Source organism: Pagrus pagrus (assembly GCF_965226575.1).
Source record: "Pagrus pagrus genome assembly, chromosome: 12".
NCBI lineage: Eukaryota > Metazoa > Chordata > Actinopteri > Spariformes > Sparidae > Pagrus > Pagrus pagrus.
The window spans coordinates 1,588,389-1,613,421 of NC_140196.1; the positions used below are offsets into that span (position 1 = coordinate 1,588,389).

Below are 25,033 nucleotides of genomic sequence, written 5' to 3' on the forward strand. Positions count from 1 at the left end.
CACATTAGTTTTATGAGTATGAGTTGCAGTGGCAGTAATATAAGTTGTGATGATGCAATGTGTCATCACAGCCACTAGAGGGCAGCAGTGTGACAGCAGCAACAACGTGTGCTCATTAACGTGTCAGCAGAGCCGAGATGGAAATACTAAAAATGTGCTATAAGTTTACTTCTTTGAAACTAAAAGAAGACAGTATGCCCTCAGTTTGTATTTAATATACTTAAGATATACTTTAACATTAAATATACTTTATATATACTAATAAAGTTTAAGTGTATTTGTATACTTGCACTTAATCTTTTGCTCAAGATATGTTTAAGGAAATGTGTTTTTTTAGTGTTGTCCACTAGAGAATATGAGTTAACTTAAAATACAGTTAAAGGTTTATTTCCAGCAGAACAAATACAATAAACAATATATAAATATTAAACTATAAGCACTTAAAGATTAAAGTTATAGTTTAATGATGGTATACTTTTGAGTGTAGTTTCATAAGCTACATACTGGGCTAGAAAACAAACACACAGTATGTTAGTTCACAATATAGTTGTAGTAGAAAATAAATTTCTGGCCGGGTTCGAACCTCTAACCTCTTTCCTGTCACAATCACTACAAAAGGCAAAAGAGCCCCCAGAAATACTTTAAACAAAGTTGAATGTAAACTACTTGAATACTAAAGTACTCCGACACCTGTAGTATACTTTCATGAACCAAAAAGTGAGCTAGAAGTATATAACTAGTGCCTATAAGTTCACTTATAGTGTAGTTCACGGTATAGTTGAAGTACAAAATAAAACAGAGTTGTGATCTTAGAGGTAGACTTTTATAAACTTAAAAGTGGCCTAACTTAGTCCCAAGCGTAGACTTCTGAAGTTGTTAAGTTTAGGTTAAAAGGGCCAGAAACACACGAGAGGCAGGACAACGAACACAAAGTGAGCTTTAATTAACGAAAGCTGAAGTCCAAAAAGACATGAAACCAAAAGCAAAGTACAAATCAGGAAAAACACAAGGAGCAACAAACCAAACGGACCACAGGAAGAACCTGGACGACACGAGAACAGGTTCTCAGGTGAACCTCAGGTGAGTAACACAGGACGAACATCAAAACATCAGGGAGCACACACACTATAGACACACAAGGGCTGATTAACAAACAAGACGCAGGTGAACACAGAAAAAGGCGGGAAATCACACAATAGGGGAACTGAGAAGCAACACACGACACACGACGGCAATATTTCAAAGTAAAACAGGAAATCACATAATAACAAAACTGGAACATCACACAAGTAGTACACATACAATGATACTGCTCGTACTATGACATTAGTGTTGACGTAATAAAATGAACTTGAAGTACACTTCTCTTCTGAAACTGTCAAATAAATGAATAAATTAGTAAATAAAAGGCTAAATATGTGAGTAAATATATAGTGAATGCTCTTAAAATAACGGTAAGCAACTATCATTTTATAAAATGTGACATAAATAGATAATTCTGTTTTAATTTGCATCTGTGTTTGTTTACCTTTGTATAAATCCTCCTATTTATTTACTTTCCCTTTTGTTTTACAATTCTATTTATCTCTCGTTTATTTATGTTTTGTCTCGTAAAATGCAAATTAGAAAGAATACAGAAATAAAAATGAATAAATAATTGTACTGGTTTTAATTTTATGGTCTCTGGGCTCAGTTCAACTTTGTGTGGGTGGAGGGCTCAGTGGAAAAAAGGCGTCCAGACAACAAGAGAAAAGACAAACCAGACCAGAGAGGGAGAGGAGTTGATGAGTGTGTACAGCAGCAGATGTGAATCTGTTCTCAGTGGTTATTAGGACTCATCAAAAACTGTTGAGAGCCAACCAGCACTTCCTTCCTGCAGCAGACGCGCTGTGTGGGTTTCTGCTCTGCAGCCTTCTCACCGTTAGCTGCACTTGTTCACATGAACAACACAATGACAGTTACAACCACGGACTCCAGTTAAAGAATAATTCCAGGGACTTCAGTTTGATTTCAGCGCTCAATACTCACTCAGCTTTCACCTGTCTTATTCACCTGGGAGACAAACCTGGGAGCTGAGAAGCTGAAATAAAAGCAGATCTGTTGATACTGTTTCATTGATTCTGTAAAGGTGACAGTTTACTGACTGTTTCTGCAGCCTGACCCCAACTTGAAAATGGACTGATGAAGCTGCTGTGTGATCATTTTATAGCAGCTGTAGCTTCAAAGCAGCTCGCTCTGCTGTTTGTTCATGTGTGTAAACAACAGTGTCATCAGCGTAGAGCTTTACATCCACACTGACACAATTATAAAAGGGGCTCAGCACTGAACCTGGTGGCACAGCCTCACCTACTGACTTGTATATAATAGCTATATGTTTCTGTTTGCTTCTCTTTCTTTAGCTTTGTTGTCCTTGTTTAGCTGTATGCTTATATTCACATCTTCCTGTTCATTTGTTCTTGTTGCTTTTACTTTACTATTACTTGTAGGTGTCAACATACATGGCCCATGAAGTTGATTCTGTTTCTGACTGTTGCTCTGAAGCCAAACTGAAATCCATAAAAACAAGGCAGTTTCTAAAACACACTGTGATTTTTCACTTTATTGAGAATGTTACACTGAGAGAATTTAACAAAGCTGCCACACTCTGCATAATGTATTAAAAAGAAAGACAAGGAGAGAAAAATACTAAAACAATCAAATATCTAGCAGACAGCTAATGATTCAGCTTCATCTTCTATTATTATACAAGTCACAATTCAAAGAGGAAATAAACTAGAGGATGAAAATAACACTATACCACAGAATTTATACTCAGTCACTGCAGATATATGTGTATATATGTATTTATATATGTAGGATGACTGTATCTAACCTGTGCATAAAAAGACACATTTTACAACCAACCACAAAACATGAAAATTGACATTTGTGACTGCTGATCAAAGTGATCAATGAGATGAACTGATGAGATCTGATGGTGAGAAAAGGCGAGCAGAAAACAGTCAGTCAGCATGTGTGCAGTTGGTGGACGGTCCCTTGTTTCAGAGGATCATCAGCAGAGAGAGTCCACAGCAGTACACCAGACTCTTCACTATCAGCACTGTGTAGAGCACACAGAGCAGCTTCACCCTGCACTGAGACTGGAAGGACACTGACAGACACACAGACACACAGACGGACAGACAGACAGACAGACAGACAGACAGACAGAATATTAACTTCATCAGAATATCATCACATTTTCATCAGTAGAACTTGGACTTGTCCAGGACAACCATCTTACATGAAGACAGGGGTCAGCTACAATTTGAATGAAAGCTCAAAGGCCCTTATTAAATACAACAAGTCAGGGCCCCAACAAGCTTTTTAGGGGCCTTGAACAGGATTTGACTTTCTGCTTTATCAAGATCTTACAGTCGGCTTGCTGCAGAGCTGGCAGGTCTGCTGGCTCTCTCTCTGGAGGACAGGAGGCTGCTGGAGCTGGAACCTCTGAAACAGAAGAGGAGGCCAAAAGAAATGTCAGTCCTCTGCTCCTCTGCTCTCTTTGACAGCGTCTCCACATGAAGCTGAATCACTGCTGAACACAGTCACCAAGCCTTCATTACCTTGTTCTGTTTGGGCCTCCACTGTGCCCCCCTCGTGCTGGACGGAGCAGCGGTATTTATACGTGTAGAGAGCGTCCCCGTCAACCAGCAAGATGGCGGCGGTGCGTCCCGACTCTCTGAGCTCCAGCTGCTCTCCCTCAGCAGGGAGCCACTTCTCCTCATTCTCCTTTCGTTTGTTCCAGGAGAACCGGACCAGAGGAGGAAACATGGCTGAGGCCACACACAGCAGGGAGCTGTTCCCCTCCAGGTGGGCTCTGGATACTGCTGGGTACACGCTCACCACGGGCTTCACTACCTGCTCATCTGAAGTTTGACAGCAGCAACAAGCAGCACAGACACACATTGACACAGTCAACAGCAGCTTACAGCACTGCACTGCATTCAGTGTGATCCTGGAAACTACATGGACTCTGATCACTAAACTACTCATCAATACAGCACAAAGTCCAACACATCGACTGGATTCACCTGCACATCAAACACACTCATCATGTCATGTCATCATATGTTATATGGGGACAAACAACACGATGTGTTCAGCACTTCTTTCTTTCAATGCGCACATTCATCATTATTATGACTGTTACTAATAATAATATAACATCATATGTTCATACAACGGAAAATCTTCATGTGTATCATGATAAAAGACATATTATAATAAAGGACATATTTTACCCTCAAGTTTAGTACCTGCTGCCATTTTAATGTTTACAATATCCACCACATATCATATATATTTACCACCATAACCTATTTTAAAAAATGAATCTATTATTTCATATGTTTTTCATTAATATTAACACTTATTACACAATAATATATAAAAGAATATATATAATAAAAGAAGGTAAAAATATAGAAGAAGGTAAAAATGTGTTTGTCCCTGCAGGAAAATTCATCTATATGTTCATGTAAATTAAATAGCTTATTAAATATTATGTTAACATATAATATGATAAAATATACATTTATCTTACCATGAAATACATTTTTATATTACAACATGTGTAACATGTTACAGATTTACCAGCGTGTACTTTAGTCCAGCCGCTAAAGAAAAACAAATCAGTACTTCAATAATTTCTGAACCTTTTTTCTCAATATTTTTAGATTCATACACAATTACAATGATATGTTCAGATATGTCAGATATGAATAACGACTGCTTTGTAATATAAAATGAAGAAAGGTAAGACTGTATTAATCTTTGACAGGAACTTCACGTATGATTAAATTCAATTTAAATTAACATAACATAACTGTTGCGGCTTTCCAATCCCTTAAAGTCGCCTGAGAGGTAGAGAATAAGTCCTGTATATTTGTATGACACGCTGCTGCCGATACAGAGAAGCACGCTGAGTCCAGGTGAGTTTCAGTGTATTTAATGACAAAAGAGCTACTACAGCGGCTTTCAGATTATACGCGCATATCAGATGGAAAAGGTTTATCAAAACGATCAAACTTGAACAAAGGCGGTCAACAAAAATTACGGCTACCTAACTCGCCTCTCTCCTTCCCCAGTGCAGGTGATTCAGCTCCTATTGTAACCTACTACGGTGCCCATGTGACCCAAACACCACATATCACCGTGGCAACCAGACCAAACAAATCGAAACCCAAATTATCCTCAGCAAAACAATGTGTGGCTCCTACAATAACATAACATACATCAATATATTTTAATCTGCCCTATGGAAATCACTATATTATATCACACACTGCAAATACATTTACTTTAAAATAACTGAAATTAAGTTCAGCATTATTCATTTATTTCTGTTTTAATTATCAGTGAAATTATTTACAGATATATTATATAAACTGTTTTAAAGTCAATCAACAAAAAAATTCATTTTTACATTTGCCATTGTATATAAACCTACATCTTTTTAAAATATGTTTTCTATATTTTAGTATAATTAGTATATATTACATTTATCGTAATATCATATTCAGTATGTGTTTCCTTCATGTATAAATATATCTCACACTAAAAGACATATGTACCATCATATAAAATACAATTGTCATGAGGTCAGTTTGACCATTTAATAAAGACTTATTAATTATCCTATACAACATAATAGTTACATGTTTTTCAGATACATTTCCTGACATATATTAAATGATGTTTAATATCATATGATGTTGTTTTATAAAAACAAGAGATGGTGCTGAATTACTGAGAGGATCAAATACTGTATATTTGTAACATTGTCAATATGAAACTTTTTCTATATGAATCAGTTTGATCTCCTGCAGAAATAAAGAAGAACTTCAGTTGTGCAGTGAGATTTAAACATCTTTTCAGGAGTTATGAACCTTTTTATGTAACAATAGCTGCATGGCTGCAAGAATTCTCTACTAATTATGAACAAACTAACATGTAAAGCCTGAAGCAGCAGAAACTCATTAAAAACACATTTTGAACTTGTTCAATAAAACAACTGAAGGAAAATGAAGCTTTATTCTTACCTGTTACAAACAGTTTAGTTCCAGAGCCAAAGATGCCGTATGGATACCCTGTTCCCTCCCACAGCGAGACAGCGTAATACAAAAACCTGTGTGCTGTTGAACGTGTCGGCTGAGGTGAACGAGTCCAAATGATGAAGCAGGATCATATTTCAGCTCCATGATGTGTTTCTCTAATGTTCATATCAACATGACTGTCTCTTCTTTTATTGTCTTTTTAGACACACTAGCAGTGTTGCTCTATGGATGCTAATGTCTGTCGCTCCACTACTTTAGTCCACATGGATTGGACCTGGACCAAAGGATGGATGGATGGACTGACATGACATTTTCTACAGACATTCTTGGTCCCCAGAGGATGAACTTCATTCATTGACTTTGTTGGTTCTGACTTTTTATCTAGCTCCACCAGCAGGTCCACCAGTTCCTGGTCCTCAGTTGGTGGCCCAGTCATCACCTCTTCCTGCTTCCTTGTCGGCGGGTCAGCAGACTTGCTCCAGAACTAGACCAGCGGTCTTTCCTGATACCCGTCCAGACCTCCAGCTGCCGGCCTCCTGCTCTGCCTTGCAGCAGTCCTCTGTTCCTGTTCTGCAGCAACCTGTCTGAGCTGAGCTGCAGCTGTCTCCAGTTCCTGTGCTGAATCAGTCTCCTGTGGCTGTGGTTCTGTAACCTCTTATTTTCCTGACTCTGACAGCTCCACCAGCTCCCTGTCAGCCTCTCAGTCTCCAGCCTCCAGTTCTGCAGCCATGTCGCCGGTCCAAGCCGCTGCTCTCTTTCACAGCTGCCAGACTCCCGTCCTGATCTATACCTTCTGCTAGACTTGAGGATAGTTTCAGCCTTCACTGCCAGCCTCCAACCTGCAGCCTGCAGTCTGACCTCCAGAAGGGATCCTTCTGCTGGTGCAGGTCTTGCAGAGTTCCCACCAGTCCCACCGGTCCTCTAGAGCTGCATCACGGTTACATGCTGCTATTAAGACATTGTCCTCTAATTGTCGGAATAGCGGGCGGACCCCCTCTCACATCCCGACAGCAATCAATAAATCAAACGCTCTGACAAATAACAGAAAATAAATCCAGTATCTGTGGCTGCTGCAGGCCTCTAATAAGCCCGTCCAATGGTTCTATTTGACCCGTATGAAATGATTGGACAGGCTACCTGTCTGTCTGCATACGTACCTGTCTGTCTGCTCCACTCTGACCTTTGCACTCTGCATCACTGCGTATGACCGGAGTCTTCCACAGGGCGAGGTGATGTTTGCTAAAGCTGTTAGCGAGCTAGTGGCACAAGAATGGCAGAGAAAGTGCAGCCAAAGTTCCCAATGCTAACATGCTAGCTTGACAGCGGTGAGTACTAACAACAGCCATGTTTGTTGTTCACGTTCACGATGATACTGGCTGTGTCTCAATTCAGGGGCTGCAGCTTTCAAGGACGCAGCCTTTGCTGCCCACGAAGGCCGGGTCCTTCGGAGAGACCTTGAAGGCCTCGACCACCGTTGTTAAATCAGACCGTCTAGCCGTCGGAGTATTTCCTGGTTGGCCACCAGATGTTCCCGCCCCTTACCCTTACGTCACGATCATGAATGAAGAGATGCTTTAAAGTCTATTTTGGTTCAAATCTATCAAACGTGTACATTTATTTGTGTGTGTACAAAAATTAACGACAAAATCTAAATTGAATTATCAACATTACAAAATAAACATTAACCCATTGGTGAATAACAACTATATTTACCACAGCGTTACCAGCGTCACGTATTTTAACTGAAAGTTAACATCTGGAGGTTTTATAGTCCCTTGAAGTTTAACATATCTGGCATTGGATATTCAAATGAGTAAAAACCGAGTATAAACCCATTACTTAAATTTGAATGTCGTGTCTGCGCCACTTGATGTCGCCATTTCTCTTGCTTCCTCTTCTGTTTCGGGACTGAGCAGCGGTGCGCAAAGGATCTTGGGATATGGGAGGCCGCGAATGATAGTAGCGGTGCGTCCTCCGAAAAGAGGGAAGGCCAGGCTGCATTTGTGGGCTGCATTTGAAGGAGCCTTCCAATTGGGACAGCTTTTGCGCGGCGTTCTGACGTAATTGGCCTTCAAATGCGCCCTTTGTGGGCTGCAGCCCCTGAATTGAGACACAGCCAATGTCAGCTGTTCTCTTATGTGAGTGAGACATGAGGTGGTTGGTATGGTTAGCGATGACGATGTGCTGCGTTCACTGTCCACAGCCTCTGAGCTGCTCTTCAGCAGCTTGATAACTCAGGAACACAAAGCACACAGCCCCTGAGCCACAGAACGACGAGCAGCAGCGGCAGTGACAGACGTCGTTCAGCCGCTAAACAAGTAGCACAAAGCACACGCACAGACCCCCTGAGCCAATAACAGAGCTGCTGCGGCAGCAACGCACTCCTGTAGCGGTGTTTGTTTGTTTGTTTGTGTTTTTGTGTGTTTGTTTGTTTGCATGTTTTTTGTTTTTTTTTGTTTTTTTTTGTGTCTGTGTGTGTTGACTGCATCAGTGTGTGTAACAGCCACTGGGAAACCTCCTGGTTCTCCCAATGACCAGTCGGCCCTTGATGACACAAAGTCATTTCAGCCTCTGTTCATATAAAATCTTGATTTGTGCAGCTTTAAATGTTACAAAGTGTTTCATTCTTTAAAGTTTTCAGTCAGTTGATTCAAAATCAAGTCATTAACTTTCCAGATGCTGAAGTGTCGGTCTGGAGACACTTTTGTCCTGATGGTGGCGCTAGAGGAAAGGTCAGGAGGTCACCATAAATGTTAGGGTTCATCCTCTGGGAAGCAGAAACATCCACAGGAAACTGATGGAAACGTGTCCAACAAGACGAGCGTCCTAATAAGCCGCTGCTAGAAGGACAAAGTCCTGAGCTGACATGTGTCCAAGATTTGTCTTTTAAAATGTAATAAAGTGAAATGATGTGGTGAAATCTGCTGAAAGGTGTTAAACAACAAGTGCTGCTGGAAGTGTTTTCATTCAGAGACATTAGTGTTGTGAGGGACGGATGGACTTTATTCAGCAGCAGGACGTTGGGCTGTAAACATTTGATTATGTTTGAGATTATTTTATTGAAATATTCTGAAGTCTGTTTGTTGTTTTACTGATTCATCTGGATTATGTTTGAGTTTGTCACTGAATTATTTTCCTCTTTATTTTATCATTGTGTTTGTGTTTGTGTCCTTTTTCCTCACTGTGTGAAACAACAATAAACCTGCTGGAATATCTGATCAGAATATAAATAAATATAATATGAAATAAATCCCTCAGTTCAGTGTGTTTGTGACTGTGGCTGAGATGGAGGTGAAATATGTGAACCTGGGCTGTGGTTTACTGCTCTCTTCCTGTCACAAACACTGTTTGACGTCTGTTCATCTGTTGGTTTTTGTTCAGGCTGCTCGGATCATTTCTCACTGTGGGTAACTTTCTTCTCACAGGAGCAGTAGTAGGTGGCTGAATGAAGGAGTTTAACTTTCTGGATCTTCAACTCACAGCCGTTCGTTTCATTCACAGCTGAGAAATCATTGATCTGAGGATGAACGAACCTCTCAGCTATGTTACAATTGCTCTTGTCAATAACCAGAATCAATCTGAATGTTTCTGTGTCTTTCTTCTCGAGCCAGTATAAATAATTATTGTTGTCACACTGGTCAGTTCGACAGCTGAAGGAGACGTCTCCATCAACTCTCCTGGTCAGTGTTAAATCGTCCTGAATCAGCTGTGCTGCCATGGCAACCAGCGCTGTAGAGAAGCAGACAGATAGATGAAGGTCAGTGTGACAGTGCTTGTTCCAGGTGGACTTTGTTGGCTCCTGATTGGCTGGAAACACTCACCTGAACACAGACAGCACAGAGCAGCAGCTGGGAGGAGAAGCATGTTGTGCAGTGGTGTTTCCTCTGGTGAACCTGGGGAGAAGTGGCGCTCTGACGCAGCTGAGGCCAAACGAGGACGAGCTGCCAGATCAGACGAGGGCCACGTGGTTTCTAACAGGTCCTCAGAGCTCCCATCAGCCCCTGCGGCGCACAGATAAGGCCGCCGCTGACGATCGACGGCTCGGCTGAAGCTGCTGGGTAATAGAAACAGAAACAAACATTGATGTGAGCACAAACACATTCAGGTTGGTGATGAATTTAGTAGCACAGACTGTTATCTGTTGTTGAACATCTGTGATGAAAAGACTAAAGTACAAATCCACAGAACTCCTCCACTGTGATTTGAAGCCTTAAACGTCCCCTTACATTTCTGTCATTTCACTCAATCATTTCATTTCTATGACACATCAAACCTTTTCCACACACAGTGTCACATCTTTATTGTGTCTCCTGTTGTTCAGTCTCTTCATTAAAGCTACATGATGTTTCACTGAGTCAAAGATTCAAAGCCAAGACTCCATCAAATGGAACATTTCAACATGTCTGCTGCATCATTTTACATACATTTCCCCAAAATCCAGCCTGACACATTTGGTGTTTTTGTAAACTTTGGGATCTCCAGCAGAACGTCAGATAAAGTTCAGAGGGTTAGTTTGTAAAGATGAAGCCAGCGGAGGCTTCAGAAGAGTTGAAGTCCAGCTGTGCTCCTCATATGTGAAGCAGTGGTTCTGGTGCTGTTCCCTGGAAGGAGCTCATGGCTCTGCTCTCTACTTCCTCCATGTAGAGCTCAGCCACAATGGGAGACACTGGTGAAGCCACCACAGCTGTGCCTCTGCCTGTAAAAAGCCTCCTTGGATGTGAAACAGGTGATATTCAGGCAGAGGTCGGGGCCAAAAAGTCATCTGAATGAAAAGAGAAAATGTGTGGTTTGTAAGTGAGCTTTAAAACGACACATAGAAGTGTTTTCTGATGTGATGAAACCATCAGCAGGACCACATCATTTGTCTCTGTCTGTCAAAACTGTCAAACAAGAAGACAAATCAAAATAGAAACTATAGAAGAGCAATTCAACTCCAACTTACAAGGCAAGCAGTACAAATACACACAGTACCCACCAGCAGAGATGTACTTCAACTAATACTGCAGTACTGTCTCAAGTGACGTGACACAGTGCTGTGATTAGTTACACTTCTATAGTTATAGTTAGTATAGTACATGTAAGAGTAATATGACACCATCTACTGTAACAGGCAGCAGCAGAATAATATAGTAATAACATAGTTCATAATATAGTTGCAGTAGAAATAGTAGTATTTGAAGTATTTTGAGAAGTAGTCACAACAATATTGCCAGTAATACTCCTCATTTACTGCTGTGTGTTTTTTATCCACTAGATGTCACTGTGGGTTTGTCGCCAGTAAAATGAGAGGTTGGAGCATGATCATGTCGTCATGGTGACCGTCATCTGCATCACATGGATGTCCCTGCACTTCCTGTGACTGACCACTGGGTGGTGGTGTTTCTCTGTGATGTTAATGTCAGCACCAGCAGCAATTTCTTTACGATTACCTCACACGGGGCACCATTGTTTGATTTGGTGGTAGGGCAGGTATAATAATTTTATTAAATGAATCAAATTTAATAATCAAATCATTAAAACAGGGCACGACCCTGGAATCAGGGACCAATAACCAAACCAAAAACAGTCTTAAAAGAAGGTTTCACTTTAAATGTAAATATTTGTAAAATATTTAGAATTAAAGGAACCGTGAAGAAAATGAATCTGAGCTCTGACACGAACAGTAATTTCCACAAAACATGCATCAAATAATCACAGAAACTGCTCTGTACAATATAATAGAATTTATTAATGTTAACAAATTGATCAAAAATCAATAATACGTCAATCAACAAAAATCTATCATTCAACTACAGTAGCTCAACTATGAAACTAAAATAATAAGACAAGCTCCAGCAACAAACAAGCAAGCTTTGTGTGTGTGTGTGTGTGTGTGTGTGTGTGTGTGTGTGTGTGAAAGAGAGAGAGGGAGGGAGAGAGAGAGAGAGAGAGAGAGAGAGAGAGAGGGAGAGAGAGAGAAAGAAAGAGAGAGAGCCAAAAAAGGATGGACTTGAAGAGAGAGAGCCAAGATGGCTGACGCGATCTCTTGGAAGACAACGTGACGGAGTGTTCAAAGCTACGCAAGGCTTGAACAAACCATGGCGGACCACCTTTGTTGTCATGTGCAATTTTGAATACACACAAGACACTGTTCCCTGTGCTCCTTTTAAGTATGATAAATAATAAGATCCAATTTTACAGTAGATTGCCTCAGGAGCACCACCCTTACAGAAGGGAAAAGATAGCCAATTCAATAAATCAGTCTCATAAAAAGGTACTGAACTGTCGTTTTTCTGATTGTGCCAGGTAAGAGAAGATGGTTAGTTGATATGCTATGCTGTGTGCTCTAGGCCCAATTCAATGTTACCAGTCTTTGAAGAAAAAGTGCTGGTGGTTCTTTGGCTGACGAGCCAGGCAGGAGAAGGTTGTAATCCCAGTGCTGAAAACTTCTGTTCTTGCTGTGCAATGTCCGATGAAAGAAGGTAGTTAGAGGAAACTGGTCGCTCCTTTCCTTTGCAGGGATAGCAACTTGCTTCGTGTTCTTCAGATTGTGGTGTTAGCTGGCAAGCTTTGCATTGCAGCTGCTGGTGCTAACTGAGCTGGAATACTAGCAGGACCTCGTGTCACTGCTGTGAGGAGTTCTTTGGGCCTGCTGGAAGTGCAGCTGGCAAGTTCAGTTTAGAGTCCATTTTGAACAACTTCATCTGTGGGTCCCAACAAGGCAATGACCTGCTTTCACTGCCTGAACTTTCACTAGAGCTTCATCTCAGAAAATATTCACATAAAACTAAGCAAATCAGCTGCCGTTTATTATTATATTATGAATGAGAAGAAAAAATACCAATAGCGATAGTACTTGATTATATTTATGGAAGTGAGCTCCAGGTGGGGGGTCACTGTTGGTCTCTGGGCTCAGTTCAACTTTGTGTGGGTGGAGGGCTCAGTGGAAAAAAGGCTTCCAGACAACAAGAGAAAAGACAAACCAGACCAGAGAGGGAGAGGAGTCGATGAGTGTGTACAGCAGCAGATATGAATCTGTTCTCAGTGGTTATTAGGACTCATCAAAAACTGTTGAGAGCCAACCAGCACTTCCTTCCTGCAGCAGATGGCCTTCTCACCGTTAGCTGCACTTTTTCACATGAACAACACAATGACAGTTACAACCACGGACTCCAGTTAAAGAATAATTCCGGTAACTTCAGTTTGATTTCAGTGCTCAGTACTCACTGTCTCAGCTTTCACCTGTCTTATTCACCTGGGCGACAAACCAGGGAGCTGAGAAGCTGAAATAAAAGCAGATCTGTTGATACTATTTGATTGATTCTGTAAAGGTGACAGTTTACTGACTGTTTCTGCAGCCTGACTCCAACTTGGAAGATGGACTGATGAAGCTGCTGTGTGATCATTTTATAGCAGCTGTAGCTTCAAAGCAGCTCGCTCTGCTTTTTGTTCATGTGTGTAAACAACAGTGTCATCAGCGTAGAGTTTTACATCCACACTGACACAATTATAAAAGGGGCTCAGCACTGAACCTGGTGGCACAGCCTCACCTACTGACTTGGATATAATAGCTATATGTTTCTGTTTGCTTCTCTTTCTTTAGCTGTGTTGTCCTTGTTTAGCTGTATGCTTATATTCACATCTTCCTGTTCATTTGTTCTTGTTGCTTTTACTTTACTATTACTTGTAGGTGTCAACATACATGGCCCATGAAGTTGATTCTGTTTCTGACTGTTGCTCTGAAGCCAAACTGAAATCCATAAAAACAAGGCTGTTTCTAAAACACACTGTGATTTTTCACTTTATTGAGAATGTTACACAGAGAATTTAACAAAGCTGCCACACTCTGCATAATGTATTAAACAGAAAGACAAGAAGAGAAAAATACTAAAACAATCAAATATCTAGCAGACAGCTAATGATTCAGCTTCATCTTCTATTATTATACAAGTCACAATTCAAAGTGGAAATAAACTAGAGGATGAAAATAACACTATACCACAGAATTTATACTCAATGCAGATATATATATGTACATATGTATTTATATATGTAGGATGACTGTATCTAACCTGTGCATAAAAAGACACATTTTACAACCAAACACAAAACATGAAAATTGACATTTGTGACTGCTGATCAAAGTGATCAATGAGATGAACTGATGAGATCTGATGTTGAGAAAAGGCGAGCAGAAAACAGTCAGTCAGCATGTGTGCAGTTGGTGGACGGTCCCTTGTTTCAGAGGATCATCAGCAGAGAGAGTCCACAGCAGTACACCAGACTCTTCACTATCAGCACTGTGTAGAGCACACAGAGCAGCTTGACCCTGCACTGAGACTGGAAGGACACTGACACACAGACACACAGACAGACAGACAGACACACAGACAGACAGACACACAGACAGACAGACAGACAGACAGACAGACAGACAGACTATTAATTTCATCAGAACATCATCACATTTTCATCAGTAGAATTTGGACTTTTCCAGACGGGACAACCGTCTTTACATGAAGACAGGGGTCAGCTACCATTTGAATGAAAGCTCAAAGGCCCTCATTAAATACAACAAGTCAGGGCCCCAACAAGCTTTTTAGGGGCCCTGAACAGGATTTGACTTTTTGCTTTATCAAGATCTTACAGTCGGCTTGCTGCAGAGCTGGCAGGTCTGCTGGCTCTCTCTCTGGAGGACAGGAGGCTGCTGGAGCTGGAACCTCTGAAACAGAAGAGGAGGCCAAAAGAAATGTCAGTCCTCTGCTCCTCTGCTCTCTTTGACAGCGTCTCCACATGAAGCTGAATCACTGCTGGACACAGTCACCAAGCCTTCATTACCTTGTTCTGTTTGGGCCTCCACTGTGCCCCCCTCGTGCTGGACGGAGCAGCGGTATTTATACGTGTAGAGAGCGTCCCCGTCAACCAGCAAGATGGCGGCGGTGCGTCCCGACTCTCTGAGCTCCAGCTGCTCTCCCTCAGCAGGGCGCCACTCCTCCTCATTCTCCTTTCGTTTGTTCCAGGAGAACCGGACCAGAGGAGGAAACATGGCTGAGGCCACACACAGCAGGGAGCTGTTCCCCTCCAGGTGGGCTCTGGATGCTGCTGGGTACACGCTCACCACGGGCTTCACTACCTGCTCACCTGAAGTTTGACAGCAGCAACAAGCAGCACAGACACACATTGACACAGTCAACAGCAGCTTACAGCACTGCACTGCATTCAGTGTGATCCTGGAAACTACATGGACTCTGATCACTAAACTACTCATCAATACAGCACAAAGTCCAACACATAGACTGGATTCACCTGCACATCAAACACACTCATCATGTCATGTCATCATATGTTATATGGGGACAAACAACATGATGTGTTCAGCACTTCTTTCTTTCAATGCGCACATTCATCATTATTATGATTGTTACTAATAATAATATAACATCATATGTTCATACAATGGAAAATCTTCATGTGTATCATGATAAAAGACATATTATAATAAAGGACATATTTACCCTCAAGTGTAGTAGGCGCTGCCATTTTAATGTTTACAATATCCACCACATATCATATATATTTACCACCATAACCTATTTTAAAAAATGAATCTATTATTTCATATGTTTTTCATTAATATTAACACTTATTACACAATAATATATAAAAGAATATATATAATAAAAGAAGGTAAAAATATAAAAGAAGGTAAAAATTCGTTTGTCCCTGCAGGAAAATTCATCTATATGTTCATGTAAATTAAATAGCTTATTAAATATTATGTTAACATATAATATGATAAAATATACATTTATCTTACCATGAAATACATTTTTATATTACAACATGTGTAACATGTTACAGATTTACCAGCGTGTACTTTAGTCCAGCCGCTAAAGAAAAACAAATCAGTACTTCAATAATTTCTGAACCTTTTTTCTCAATATTTTTAGATTCATACACAATTACAATGATATGTTCAGATATGTCAGATATGAATAACGACTGCTTTGTAATATAATATGAAGAAAGGTAAGACTGTTTTTATCCTTGACAGGAACTTCACGTATGATTAAATTCAATTTAAATTAACATAACATAACTGTTGCGGCTTTCCAATCTCTTAAAGTCGCCTGAGAGGTAGAGAATAAGTCCTGTATATTTGTATGACACGCTGCTGCCGATACAGAGAAGCACGCTGAGTCCAGGTGAGTTTCAGTGTATTTAATGACAAAAGAGCTACTACAGCGGCTTTCAGATTATACGCGCATATCAAATGGAAAAGATTTATCAAAACGATCAAACTTGAACAAAGGCGGTCAACAAAAATTACGGCTACCTAACTCGCCTCTCTCCTTCCCCAGTGCAGGTGATTCAGCTCCTATTGTAACCTACTACGGTGCCCATGTGACCCAAACACCACATATCACCGTGGCAACCAGACCAAACAAATCGAAACCCAAATTATCCTCAGCAAAACAATGTGTGGCTCCTACAATAACATAACATACATCAATATATTTTAATCTGCCCTATGGAAATCACTATATTATATCACACACTGAAAATACATTTACTTTAAAATAACTGAAATTACGTTTGGCATTATTCATTTATTTCTGTTTTAATTATCAGTGAAATTATTTATAGATATATTATATAAACTTTTAAAGTCAATCAACAAATCACAATTCATTTTTACATGTGCCATTGTATATAAACCTATATCTTTTTAAAACATGTTTTCTATATTTTAGTATAATTAGTATATATTACATTTATCGTAATATCATATTCAGTATGTGTTTCCTTCATGTATAAATATATCTCACACTAAAAGACATATGTACCATCATATAAAATACAATTGTCATGAGGTCAGTTTGACCATTTAATAAAGACTTATTAATTATCCTATACAACATATTTAAAGTTACATGTTTTTCAGATACATTTCCTGACATATATTAAATGATGTTTAATATCATATATGATGTTGTTTTATAAAAACTAGAGATGGTGCTGAATTACTGAGAGGATCAAATACTGTATATTTGTAACATTGTCAATATGAAACTTTTTCTATATGAATCAGTTTGATCTCCTGCAGAAATAAAGAAGAACTTCAGTTGTGCAGTGAGATTTAAACATCTTTTCAGGAGTTATGAACCTTTTTATGTAACAATAGCTGCATGGCTGCAAGAATTCTCTACTAATTATGAACAAACTAACATGTAAAGCCTGAAGCAGCAGAAACTCATTAAAAACACATTTTGAACTTGTTCAATAAAACAACTGAAGGAAAATGAAGCTTTATTCTTACCTGTTACAAACAGTTTAGTTCCAGAGCCAAAGATGCCGTATGGATACCCTGTTCCCTCCCACAGCGAGACAGCGTAATACAAAAACCTGTGTGCTGTTGAACGTGTCGGCTGAGGTGAACGAGTCCAAATGATGAAGCAGGATCATATTTCAGCTCCATGATGTGTTTCTCTAATGTTCATATCAACATGACTGTCTCTTCTTTTATTGTCTTTTTAGACACACTAGCAGTGTTGCTCTATGGATGCTGATGTCTGTCGCTCCACTACTTTAGTCCACATGGATTGGACCTGGACCAAAGGATGGATGGATGGACTGACATGACATTTTCTACAGACATTCTTGGTCCCCAGAGGATGAACTTCATTCATTGACTTTGTTGATTCTGACTTTTTATCTAGCTCCACCAGCAGGTCCACCAGTTCCTGGTCCTCAGTTGGTGGCCCAGTCATCACCTCTTCCTGCTTTCTTGTCGGCGGGTCAGCAGACTTGCTCCAGAGCCTTTCCTGATACCCGTCCAGACCTCCAGCTGCCGGCCTCCTGCTCTGCCTTGCAGCAGTCCTCTGTTCCTGTTCTGCAGCAACCTGTCTGAGCTGAGCTGCAGCTGTCTCCAGTTCCTGTGCTGAATCAGTCTCCTGTGGCTGTGGTTCTGTAACCTCTTGTTTTCCTGACTCTGACAGCTCCACCAGCTCCCTGTCAGCCTCTCAGTCTCCAGCCTCCAGTTCTGCAGCCATGTCGCCTGTCCAAGCCACTGCTCTCTTTCACAGCTGCCAGACTCCCGTCCTGATCTATACCTTCTGCTAGACTTGAGGATAGTTTCAGCCTTCACTGCCAGCCTCCAACCTGCAGCCTGCAGTCTGACCTCCAGAAGGGATCCTTCTGCTGGTGCAGGTCTTGCAGAGTTCTCACCAGTCCCACCAGTCCTCTAGAGCTGCATCACGGTTACATGCTGCTATTCTGACATGCCGCTATTTAGACATTGTCCTCTAATTGTCGGAATAGCGGCATTGAAATTATTATTATTATTTTGTTATATTTATAGAAAATCTGTGGACATCCCGACAGCAATCAATAAATCAAACGCTCTGACAAATAACAGAAAATAAATCCAGTATCTGTGGCTGCTGCAGGCCTCTAATAAGCCCGTCCAATGGTTCTATTTGACCCGTATGAAATGATTGGACAGGCTACCTGTCTGTCTACATACGTACCTGTCTGTCTGCTCCACTCTGACCTTTGCACTCTGCATCACTGCGTATGACCGGAGTCTTCAACAGGGCGAGGTGATGTTTGCTAAAGCTGTTAGCGAGCTAGTGGCACAAGAATGGCAGAGAAAGTTCCCAATGCTAACATGCTAGCTTGACAGCGGTGAGTACTAACAACAGCCATATTTGTTGTTCACGTTCATGATGATACTGGCTGTGTCTCAATTCAGGGGCTGCAGCTTTCAAGGACGCAGCCTTTGCTGCCCACGAAGGCCGGGTCCTTCGGAGAGACCTTGAAGGCCTCGACCACCGTTGTTAAATCGGACCGTCTAGCCGTCGGAGTATTTCCTGGTTGGCCACCAGATGTTCCTGCCCCTTTTCCTTACGTCACAATTGTGAATGAAGAGATGCATTAAAGTCTATTTTGGTTCAAATCTATCAAACGTGTACATTTATTTGTGTGTGTACAAAAATTAACGACAAAATCTAAATTGAATTATCAACATTACAAAATAAACATTAACCCATTGGTGAATAACAACTATATTTACCACAGCATCACCAGCGTCACGTATTTTAACTGAAAGAGGTTTTATAGTCCCTTGAAGTTTAACATATCTGGCATTGGATATTCAAATGAGTAAAAACCGAGTATAAACCCATTACTTAAATTTGAATGTCGTGTCTGCGCCACTTGATGTCGCCATTTCTCTTGCTTCCTCTTCTGTTTCGGGACTGAGCAGCGGTGCGCAAAGGATCTTGGGATATGGGAGGCCGCGAATGATAGTAGCGGTGCGTCCTCCGAAAAGAGGGAAGGGCAGGCTGCGTTTGTGGGCTGCATTTGAAGGAGCCTTCCAATTGGGACAGCCTTCGCTCGGCGTTGTGACGTAATTGGCCTTCAAATGCGCACTTTGTGGGCTGCAGCCCCTGAATTGAGACACAGCCAATGTCAGCTGGTCTCTTATGTGAGTGAGACATGAGGTGGTTGGTATGGTTAGCGATGACGATGTGCTGCGTTCACTGTCCACAGCCTCTGAGCTGCTCTTCAGCAGCTTGATAACTCAGGAACACAAAGCACACAGCCCCTGAGCCACAGAACGACGAGCAGCAGCGGCAGTGACAGACGTCGTTCAGCCGCTAAACAAGTAGCACAAAGCACACGCACAGACCCCCTGAGCCAATAACAGAGCTGCTGCGGCAGCAACGCACTCCTGTAGCGGTGTTTGTGTGTTTGTTTGTGTTTTTGTGTGTTTGTTTGTTTGCATGTTTTTTGTTTTTTTTTTGTTTTTTTTTTGTGTGTGTGTGTGTGTGTTGACTGCAACAGTGTGTGTAACAGCCACTGGGAAACCTCCTGCTTCTCCCAATGACCAGTCGGCCCTTGATGACACAAAGTCATTTCAGCCTCTGTTCATATAAAATCTTGATTTGTGCAGCTTTAAATGTTACAAAGTGTTTCATTCTTTAAAGTTTTCAGTCAGTTGATTCAAAATCAAGTCATTAACTTTCCAGATGCTGAAGTGTCGGTCTGGAGACACTTTTGTCCTGATGGTGGCGCTAGAGGAAAGGTCAGGAGGTCACCATAAATGTTAGGGTTCATCCTCTGGGAAGCAGAAACATCCACAGGAAACTGATGGAAATGTGTCCAACAAGACGAGCGTCCTAATAAGCCGCTGCTAGAAGGACAAAGTCCTGAGCTGACATGTGTCCAAGATTTGTCTTTTAAAATGTAATAAAGTGAAATGATGTGGTGAAATCTGCTGAAAGGCGTTAAACAACAAGTGCTGCTGGAAGTGTTTTCATTCAGAGACATTAGTGTTGTGAGGGACGGATGGACTTTATTTAGCAGCAGGACGTTGGGCTGCAAACATTTGATTATGTTTGAGATCATTTTATTGAAATATTCTGAAGTATGTTTGTTGTTTTACTGATTCATCTGGATTATGTTTGAGTTTGTCATTGAATTATTTTCCTCTTTATTTTATCATTGTGTTTGTGTCCTTTTTCCTCACTGTGTGAAACAACAATAAACCTGCTGGAATATCTGATCAGAATATAAATAAATATAATATGAAATAAATCCCTCAGTTCAGTGTGTTTGTGACTGTGGCTGAGATGGAGGTGAAATATGTGAACCTGGGCTGTGGTTTACTGCTCTCTTCCTGTCACAAACACTGTTTGACGTCTGTTCATCTGTTGGTTTTTGTTCAGGCTGCTCGGATCATTTCTCACTGTGGGTAACTTTCTTCTCACAGGCGCAGTAGTAGGTGGCTGAATGAAGGAGTTTAACTTTCTGGATCTTCAACTCACAGCCGTTCGTTTTATTCACAGCTGAGAAATCATTGATCTGAGGATGAACGAACCTCTCAGCTATGTTACAACTGCTCTTGTCAATAACCAGAATCAATCTGAATGTTTCTGTGTCTTTCTTCTCGAGCCAGTATAAATAATTATTGTTGTCACACTGGTCAGTTCGACAGCTGAAGGAGACGTCTCCATCAACTCTCCTGGTCAGTGTTAAATCGTCCTGAATCAGCTGTGCTGCCATGGCAACCAGCGCTGTAGAGAAGCAGACAGATAGATGAAGGTCAGTGTGACAGTGCTTGTTCCAGGTGGACTTTGTTGGCTCCTGATTGGCTGGAAACACTCACCTGAACACAGACAGCACAGAGCAGCAGCTGGGAGGAGAAGCATGTTGTGCAGTGGTGTTTCCTCTGGTGAACCTGGGGAGAAGTGGCGCTCTGACGCAGCTGAGGCCAAACGAGGACGAGCTGCCAGATCAGACGAGGGCCACGTGGTTTCTAACAGGTCCTCAGAGCTCCCATCAGCCCCTGCGGCGCACAGATAAGGCCGCCGCTGCCGATCGACGGCTCGGCTGAAGCTGCTGTGTAATAGAAATAGAAACAAACACTGATGTGAGCACAAACACATTCAGGTTGGTGGTGAATTTAGTAGCACAGACTGCTATCTGTTGTTGAACAGCTGTGATGAAAAGACTCAAGTACAAATCCACAAAACTCCTCCACTGTGATTTGAAGCCTTAAACGTCCCCTTACATTTCTGTCATTTCACTCAATCATTTCATTTCTATAACACATCAAACCTTTTCCACACACAGTGTCACATCTTTATTGTGTCTCCTGTTGTTCAGTCTCTTCATTAAAGCTACATGATGTTTCACTGAGTGAAAGATTCAAAGCCAAGACTCCATCAAATGGAACATTTCAACATGTCTGCTGCATCATTTTACACACATTTCCCCAAAATCCAGCCTGACACATTTGGTATTTTTGTAAACTTTGGGATCTCCAGCAGAACGTCAGATAAAGTTCAGAGGGTTAGTTTGTAAAGACGAAGCCAGCGGAGGCTTCAGAAGAGCTGAAGTCCAGCTGTGCTCCTCATATGTGAAGCAGTGGTTCTGGTGCTGTTCCCTGGAAGGAGCTCAGGGCTCTGCTCTCTACTTCCCCCATGTAGAGCTCAGCCACAATGGGAGACGCTGGTGAAGCCACCACAGCTGTGCTTCTGCCTGTAAGAACCCTCCTTGGATGTGAAACAGGTGGTATTCAGGCAGAGGTTGGGGCCAAAAAGTGGTCCGAATGAAAAGAGAAAATGTGTGGTTTGTAAGTGAGCTTTAAAACGACACATAGAAGTGTTTTCTGATGTGATGAAACTCTCAGCAGCACCACATCATTTGTCTCCGTCTGTCAAAACTGTCAAATAACGACACAAATCAAAATAGAAACTATAGAAGAGCAATTCAACTCCAACTTACAAGGCAAGCAGTACAAATACACACAGTACCCACCAGCAGAGATGTACTTCAACTAATACTGCAGTACTGTTTCAAGTGAAGTGACACAGTGCTGTGATTAGTTACACTTCTATAGTTATAGTTAGTATAGTACATGTAAGAGTAATATGACACCATCTACTGTAACAGGCAGCAGCAGAATAATATAGTAATAATATAGTTCATAATATAGTTGCAGTAGAAATAGTATTTGAAGTATTTTTAGAAGTAGTCACAACAATATTGCCAGTAATACTCCTCATTTACTGCTGTGTGTTTTTTATCCACTAGATGTCACTGTGGGTTTGTCGCCAGTAAAATGAGAGGTTGGAGCATGATCATGTCGTCATGGTGACCGTCATCTGCATCACATGGATGTCCCTGCACTTCCTGTGACTGACCACTGGGTGGTGGTGTTTCTCTGTGATGTTAATGTCAGCACCAGCAGCAATTTCTTTACGATTACCTCACACGGGGCACCATTGTTTGATTTGGTGGTAGGGCAGGTATAATAATTTTATTAAATGAATCAAATTTAATAATCAAATCATTAAAACAGGGCACGACCCTGGAATCAGGGACCAATAACCAAACCAAAAACAGTCTTAAAAGAAGGTTTCACTTTAAATGTAAATATTTGTAAAATATTTAGAATTAAAGGAACCGTGAAGAAAATGAATCTGAGCTCTGACACGAACAGTAATTTCCACAAAACATGCATCAAATAATCACAGAAACTGCTCTGTACAATATAATAGAATTTATTAATGTTAACAAATTGATCAATAATCAATAATACTTCAATCGACAAAAATCTATCATTCAACTACAGTAGCTCAACTATGAAACTAAAATAATAAGACAAGCTCAAGCAACAAACAAGCACGCTGTGTGTGTGTGTGTGTGTGTGTGTGTGTGTGTGTGTGTGTGTGTGTGTGTGTGTGTGAAAGAGAGAGAGAGAGAGAAAGAAAGAGAGCCAAAAAAGGATGGGCATGAAGAGAGAGAGCCAAGATGGCTGACTGATGGTGTTCAAAGCTGCGCAAGGCTTGAACAAACCATGGCGGAACACCGTTGTTGTCATGTGCAATTTTGAATACACACAAGACACTGTTCCCTGTGCTCCTTTTAAGTATGATAAATAATAAGATCCAATTTTACAGTAGATTGCCTCAGGAGCACCACCCTTACAGAAGGGAAAAGATAGCCAATTCAATAAATCAGTCTCATAAAAAGGTACTGAACTGTCGTTTTTCTGATTGTGCCAGGTAAGAGAAGATGGTTAGTTGTTATGCTATGCTGTGTGCTCTAGGCCCAATTCAATGTTACCAGTCTTTGAAGAAAAAGTGCTGGTGGTTCTTTGGCTGACGAGCCAGGCAGGAGAATGTTGTAATCCCAGTGCTGAAAACTTCTGTTCTTGCTGTGCAATGTCTGATGAAAGAAGGTAGTTAGAGGAAACTGGTCGCTCCTTTCCTTTCCAGGGATAGCAACTTGCTTGGTGTTCTTCAGATTGTGGTGTTAGCTGGCAAGCTTTGCATTGCAGCTGCTGGTGCTAACTGAGCTGGAATACTAGCAGGACCTCGTGTCACTGCTGTGAGGAGTTCTTTGGGCCTGCTGGAAGTGCAGCTGGCAAGTTCAGTTTAGAGTCCATTTTGAACAACTTCATCTGTGGGTCCCAACAAGGCAATGACCTGCTTTCACTGCCTGAACTTTCACTAGAGCTTCATCTCAGAAAATATTCACATAAAACTAAGCAAATCAGCTGCCGTTTATTATTATATTATGAATGAGAAGAAAAAATACCAATAGCGATAGTACTTGATTATATTTATGGAAGTGAGCTCCAGGTGGGGGGTCACTGTTGGTCTCTGGGCTCAGTTCAACTTTGTGTGGGTGGAGGGCTCAGTGGAAAAAAGGCTTCCAGACAACAAGAGAAAAGACAAACCAGACCAGAGAGGGAGAGGAGTCGATGAGTGTGTACAGCAGCAGATATGAATCTGTTCTCAGTGGTTATTAGGACTCATCAAAAACTGTTGAGAGCCAACCAGCACTTCCTTCCTGCAGCAGATGGCCTTCTCACCGTTAGCTGCACTTTTTCACATGAACAACACAATGACAGTTACAACCACGGACTCCAGTTAAAGAATAATTCCGGTAACTTCAGTTTGATTTCAGTGCTCAGTACTCACTGTCTCAGCTTTCACCTGTCTTATTCACCTGGGCGACAAACCAGGGAGCTGAGAAGCTGAAATAAAAGCAGATCTGTTGATACTATTTGATTGATTCTGTAAAGGTGACAGTTTACTGACTGTTTCTGCAGCCTGACTCCAACTTGGAAGATGGACTGATGAAGCTGCTGTGTGATCATTTTATAGCAGCTGTAGCTTCAAAGCAGCTCGCTCTGCTGTTTGTTCATGTGTGTAAACAACAGTGTCATCAGCGTAGAGCTTTACATCCACACTGACACAATTATAAAAGGGGCTCAGCACTGAACCTGGTGGCACAGCCTCACCTACTGACTTGGATATAATAGCTATATGTTTCTGTTTGCTTCTCTTTCTTTAGCTTTGTTGTCCTTGTTTAGCTATATGCTAATATTCACATCTTCCTGTTCATTTGTTCTTGTTGCTTTTACTTTACTATTACTT

General features: G+C 41.2%; 2 protein-coding genes across 2 annotated transcripts; both read right to left on the bottom strand.

Moving 5' to 3' along the window:
• Positions 1 to 2,592: 2,592 nt before the first annotated feature.
• Positions 2,593 to 3,830, bottom strand: LOC311266544 (uncharacterized protein). Its single transcript, XM_084368960.1, has 3 exons — positions 3,606 to 3,830; positions 3,415 to 3,489; positions 2,593 to 3,151 (listed from the first exon to the last, which is right to left on the bottom strand). The coding sequence occupies exons 1-3, from the start codon at positions 3,811 to 3,813 to the stop codon at positions 3,042 to 3,044; spliced, it is 393 nt and encodes a 130-aa protein (XP_084225086.1). The 5' UTR covers positions 3,814 to 3,830; the 3' UTR covers positions 2,593 to 3,041.
• Positions 3,831 to 14,017: 10,187 nt separating this feature from the next.
• On the bottom strand, positions 14,018 to 15,258 carry LOC311266015 (uncharacterized protein; the record flags this gene model as incomplete). Its single annotated transcript, XM_084368203.1, has 3 exons — positions 14,018 to 14,428; positions 14,725 to 14,799; positions 14,916 to 15,258. 3 exons carry the CDS (start codon positions 15,256 to 15,258, stop codon positions 14,319 to 14,321), a joined length of 528 nt encoding a protein of 175 aa, XP_084224329.1. The 3' UTR covers positions 14,018 to 14,318.
• Positions 15,259 to 25,033: the final 9,775 nt, after the last annotated feature.

Excerpts from the sequence above, each read along its gene's own strand:
- LOC311266544 (XM_084368960.1), bottom strand. The coding sequence starts at position 3,813 with ATGTTTCCTCCTCTGGTCCGGTTCTCCTGGAACAAACGAAAGGAGAAT. Across the intron at positions 3,490-3,605 it reads GGAGGCCCAAACAGAACAAG|AGGTTCCAGCTCCAGCAGCC; the intron begins GTAATGAAGGCT and ends CTTCTGTTTCAG. Across the intron at positions 3,152-3,414 it reads AGCTCTGCAGCAAGCCGACT|TGTCCTTCCAGTCTCAGTGC; the intron begins GTAAGATCTTGA and ends TGTGTCTGTCAG.